The following is a 5,689-nucleotide window of genomic DNA, read 5'->3' on the forward strand; positions in this document are numbered from 1 at the left end:
CTGAGGTCATAGGATGAATTGACTATGATTTCCATATAATATGCAATGAGTATTTGGTCAAGTTTTTTATCTTTTATGTGGTTCTATGATGGTTTTCTGCGAACGTCGATAACATATTACTTCACCTATATGGGATCACCGAGCTGCACTTCGATAGAATGATGAGGGTTGGAAGGGACGGAATGACAAAATCCATCTTCTTATACTTTGATTTGCATTAGAGGGATTTATGCCTGGTACAAATGAACTAACTGCTATGGTGGAACATTTACGTCTTAATGATTTCCTATGCTTGCTCATGAAAATGGCTCTAGGACCCATCATAAGAAGTGTATTTATATATATATATATATATATGGCTGCACCTAATTTAGGCTCCGCCCTATGGGAATGAAACTTGAAAAAATATTCACCATGTTATGTAGGAATCTAAATGCTAAGTAAATCCATGCCGGTCTTGGGAACCTTGTCACATATAAGTTGACACACACACTTGAGCTTGTCCTTTTGCGGAATAGAGGATTGGACTTTTTCTCATTGAGAACATTTACTTGTTGATATTTACTTTCAGTACCTTATTTTATTGCAAACCAAACACCCAAAACACGAAAACCACTGCACCCTTTTATTGTTTTACTTGTCAAACTTATTAACCAATAGCTTCAACTTCTCGTGGGTTCGACAACATTCTTTATTGAAAATTACTACAATTGATCTCCTGCACTTGAAAGCCATCATACGCGGCATCCTTTTCTATTAGTTTTCTCTCATCATTCTCTCCCTATAATCTAGGTTCTGTCGTTGCCAACAAGCAAGATCAACCTGCAGATCGCAAGAATTGGATATAGACAAAGTGTTTTGCCTGGTGTTCAACTGACCATTTTTCTGTTTCTCTTCTTCTATTTATTCTCGGTTACAAACTGAACCCTGAAAACTAGTATCAAAGATGAAGCGTACCGGGCAGTGCCATCCCGTTACCGCGTGATCCCCAGCACCACTACAAAGACGCCATGATCAACTTGACCTTGTTCCATCCCGCGAGAGACTCGTGCGGCGAGCTGGACTAGGCGAGCTAAACTTTGTGTGATAGGTCCCCCGTGTGAATTAATATTTGCTTGCTGGAGTCCAAGTTGTCTTGATTTGAGTACATAGGATCATTGTTGCACTTTTCTCGATGAGGTAGTTGCACATCTCATAGGTGAATATAAATAATCAAGAGAAAAAAAAATACATGTAACACCCAAGTTGGACTTTTCAAGGCTGATTGCATTAGATGAATAACCAGTGCGGACGGATCCTACTCCACAAGATCTTTGTACGAGTGCCCAGCCACACCTCAAGAAGGTTTGGACATTTTCTAGATCGATGATATTAGAGGGACCTAGATCTTCAAGCAATCTCTGAATTCATTGGTTTGTGGATCATCATTTAGAATCAACCGCCTCTAATTTTAACTGAATACACGTATATTTGGAGAGTTACTTTAGATGAAAATACTCATCGTCATCTGCCGACAAGGGGTTATTCTTTCGCTAGGCGGAGGTGGCTTATGCAAGTGCTTTCTGGAAAATTTGAGCATCACTTAAGGAAAAAAGGTGTTCTGCTGGTTGGCCATTCGAAATCGTTGTTGGACTACCGATGGGCTGCAAAAAAAGGGCTAGATTTCTTGGAGCACGTACTTTCTGCAATCAAGAATAGAACAACATTAGCCAAATGATCACCCAATGTCCCTTCTCGAGAGAATTTCATTACGCCTTATCCGAAGTGCAACTGATATGGTTCGTAGTCAACACGAAACTTTAAGGCAGTGGTGGCATTCCATTGCAATAAGTCAACAAAGGAAAAGCAGTGATGCTGCTTGCAATTGCAGGGATGCGACACCTCTGGCTAGACCGAAACGCTCAGACTTTCTGTAGAAAGAGTTCGAAACTGAACCAAATCGTAGTTGCAACAGTAGCAGAGAAGAGAGAAGAGCTATGTGATGTTGAACTATATAAGTAAATTGCCTCATTAGATTGGTTTTTAGAATTATTCGTTTGTGCATGAAGCTTAACATGGCATCAGAGCCAGGGACTATAAGTTGTTGTTATCCCCCTCTTATCTATGTACTGGCCTCTAGAGCCGTACGGCTCTGTTTACACATGTTGACATGTGAGGGGGAAGGGGGTGTTGAACTATATAAATAAATTGTCTAACTCTTTCGTCTGATTGGTCTTTTGAAATAGTTGTTAGTGCATTAAGCTTGACATGGGAAATAGCGGGGCAACTATCGACATATTCCGCTGGTAGACTAGAGGAGTAGTTTCAAGGTTTTTTTAGAAGGACAACTGTAACAACCTATAAAACACTTTGCTAAACCTTAATGAAAAAAGGGCAATGTTAGTTGTCGGTTTTGAAAAATTGGACCACCAAGGTAAAAGGCAAGGTGAAGTTTTGTACTTGGCTAATGCTTAAGCACATGAACTCATGACTTTACGTCACTGTATAAGTTAATGTCTTATGTTTTGCACCTAACGTAATGGATTTCCAAGGTATAGGATCACACAATCAGCATCACCTATTACCGTAATCCTGAAGGTTTTGATAGCTTACACGACAGTTATACAAAAATTGAATCGATGTTACTCGAATGGGGTCACTCAATATCTAAGGGGGAACGTGGAGGTGGGATCCACCCGTAGGGACTAAATAAAAGAAAACAATTGAAACATTGTACCCCCTATACGTAATATGTGAGTCGAACCTACAACCTATTCAGATGCACACGCGGTGCCTTAGGGAGGGGGGGGGGGGCGGCGAGTCGCCTGAGACCAGCCAAGAGGGGGCTAGCTAAGGCAAGCACCTTTTTAAACCATCTCTTTTCATTAATTTTGACACAATTTTTTACACTCGCTGCTGGTACAAGAGACCATAGCCAAGGCCGTGGTCTCCCCCCAAAGGGAAACCACGATGCCGAGTCGTACTCAGGGGGCGGAGCTCAGTAAACGAATACTTTTCATTAAATATTTTCACCTTTTTCATATAAACTGAAGACCCACATTTCAGCAAATTATGATTTCGGGAGAAGCTGGGTTTATTCGAATTGTTTGGTTCGGATATCCAATTATGGACAGGCCCGTCATTCTAGTACTTCAGGATTCCCAAGGCCCTTCCGTAGTCGACGACGTTATCATATATCTCGTCCAGCGTCTTGTACCTGAACTCGAACCCTTCCCCGACGAGTTTCGCCGACGAGATGCGGACCCTCGGCTTCTCGGGGAGACCACTGAACCTGAAAACGGACACATAGGCGTTGTCAGGTCAACGAGCGTGACCAGAGAAGAGCGGATTGAGTAGTTCGTACGCACCGGTCGATCTTGACGTTGTACTGCGGGTACTTGGCGGCCAGGAACCGGGCGAGCTCCACGCCGGTGGTGTTCAGGCTGCAGCAGATGTACCTGCCAGACGCCGCCTCTTCCTCCTCGGCGACGAAGATCTTGGCGCGGCAGAGGTCGTCGACGTGGACCATCGCGATCGAGCCGGACGCCCTCTGAATGAGTTCCAGGATGCGGATCCTCTCGTCATCGCCTGAAATCATTGACCATGCGCACGCTGTGAGGCTCAATGGCTCATCGCTCGAGATATCGGTGAAGTTTCAAATTAATGGTTTCATTGTTGTTGCATCTTGAATTGGTCGCAAATTGCAGGAGTCACCGGATAGCAGGGAGAGGACGTCGAGCACGCTGGTGTTGACCCTCGTCGCCGGCGCCGCGCCCACCACCACGACGGGGCACACGGTGACCAAGCTGATGCCCTTCTCCTGAGCGAATGCGCACGCTGCCTTCTCGACAAGCACCTTGGAGACAGCATACGCCTGCAACGACATGCAAATTAACACGGCACTCGTGTTATCTAAACATGGGAGTATGTGTGTCGTGTACCCAGCCAATGGTCTGGTTTTCTCTGAGGAAGTCGACGTCGGACCAGGACTCCTCGTCCAGGACATGGCCGTCGCCTTCCAGCAGCGGTCGGTCGGAGACGGCCGCCGCCGACGACGTCAGGACCACGCGCTTCACCGTCCCCGCCCTCACGCACGACCTCATCACGTTGAGGGTGCCATTGACGGCCAGCTCGATCACTTCTTTCTGCCGTCAGCAAACGAACTCAAATCAGTACCGTGTCATCGTGATATATCCCCATCTCACGAAACAGAAGTAAAAAGTTGCCCATAGTGGCTGGCTCTAGAGTACAGATTGTGATGATTGTGTTTGTCAGTTTTCTACCTCTGGGTTCTCTGCGTTCAGGATAACCGGAGCGGCGACGAGGAAGGCATAGTCACAGCCGGCGACGGCGTCATCGAAGCTGCCCTCGTCTTCCAGGTCGGCGCGGAAGACGTCCAAGGGGCCGAGCGCTTGCAAATCCTTTAGATGGGGTACCTTCTCCAGGTCATCTGAAGATCCAAAAACAAAGAACACAGTGCCTGCTGTCAGCCTGACCCGGAAAGAGAGGGATCGAGAAGGACGACAATCTTACCGGACTTTCTGACGGTCGTCTTCACGGCGTATCCCTTCTCCAGCAACATCTTCACGAGCGCCGACGCGATGTACCCGTCCCCTCCGGTTACGCACGCCGACTTCCTCCTCGGCCGGTCACATGTCACCGACGACATGTCGCTGGTCAGCCACTACTGGTTCTCCTGGCACATCTAGCACTGAAGTTCTGCATCTGCTACCCCGGTGGGCTGTGGAGTGGATCTTTGTAGGCGCTGGTACGTATCTGCACCGAATTATGACGCATACATATCTCGTGCCTGCTAAAGTGATGGTATACTTTAGATGTGTATCTACAAATTATAATATATTTTAATGTATCCTTATCTAGATAAATCCACGGCAGTTAATATAAAATATGTCTAGATATATGCGTACATTGGCAAATCTGCAACAGTTAATATGCAATAGAGGGAGTATATCTTACTATAGATGAAGCTTGTACATATATTTTTTAATGAAAGACATGCCTGATTTTAAATTGATAAACCCCATAGGGTGAATTTGATACAATGTGTTGATCAAAACAACTGACAATGCAGTGCACACAACAAACACAAAGTAATAAGAACATGAAAGTGTGATACGTCTCCAACGTATCTATAATTTTGGATGTTCCATGCTTGTTTTATGACAATACCTACATGTTTTGTTCACACTTTATATTGTTTTGATGCGTTTTCCAGAACTAACCTATTGACGAGATGCCGAAGGGCCAGTTGCTATTTTCTGCTGCTTTTGGTTTCAGAAATCGTACAAAGGAAATATTCTCGGAATCGGACGAAATCAACGTCCAACATCTTATTTTTCCCGGAAGCTTCCAGAAAGTCAGAGAGGGACCAGTGGGGAGCCCTGGGGGCCCCACACGTGGTGGCGGCGCGGCCCAGGGGGGTGCCCCCCTAGTGTGAGGAGGCCCCGTGGCCCCTCCGACTCCGTCTTTTCGCCTATAAGTTGCCTTCTGACCTAAAACATCGAGACGAATTGACGAAACACCAGAAAACCTTCCAGAGCCGCCGCCATCGCGAAACTCCAATTTGGGGGACAGAAGTCTCTGTTCCGGCACCCTGCCGGGACGGGGAATTGCCCCCGGAAGCCATCTCCACCGCCATCTTCACCGCCATCGCTGTCTCCATGATGAGGAGGGAGTAGTTCACCCCCGG

General features: G+C 46.2%; 1 protein-coding gene across 4 annotated transcripts; it reads right to left on the minus strand.

Moving 5' to 3' along the window:
- Positions 1-3,024: 3,024 nt before the first annotated feature.
- On the minus strand, positions 3,025-4,648 carry LOC124677538 (anthocyanidin reductase ((2S)-flavan-3-ol-forming)-like). 4 transcript variants are annotated; one of them, XM_047213525.1, is made up of 6 exons: positions 4,513-4,648; positions 4,263-4,429; positions 3,921-4,124; positions 3,694-3,853; positions 3,348-3,567; positions 3,025-3,265 (listed from the first exon to the last, which is right to left on the minus strand). In XM_047213525.1, exons 1-6 carry the CDS (start codon positions 4,646-4,648, stop codon positions 3,124-3,126), a joined length of 1,029 nt encoding a protein of 342 aa, XP_047069481.1. In that variant the 3' UTR covers positions 3,025-3,123. The 4 variants fall into 4 exon arrangements, with proteins under 4 accessions (XP_047069481.1, XP_047069480.1, XP_047069479.1 ...); XM_047213524.1 differs by having other exon boundaries at positions 3,025-3,271; XM_047213523.1 differs by having other exon boundaries at positions 3,025-3,259; positions 3,330-3,567.
- Between the last annotated feature and the right edge of the window lie 1,041 nt (positions 4,649-5,689).

The sequence above is a fragment of the Lolium rigidum genome, chromosome 7 (genome assembly GCF_022539505.1).
Source record: "Lolium rigidum isolate FL_2022 chromosome 7, APGP_CSIRO_Lrig_0.1, whole genome shotgun sequence".
Taxonomy (NCBI): Eukaryota; Viridiplantae; Streptophyta; class Magnoliopsida; order Poales; family Poaceae; genus Lolium; species Lolium rigidum.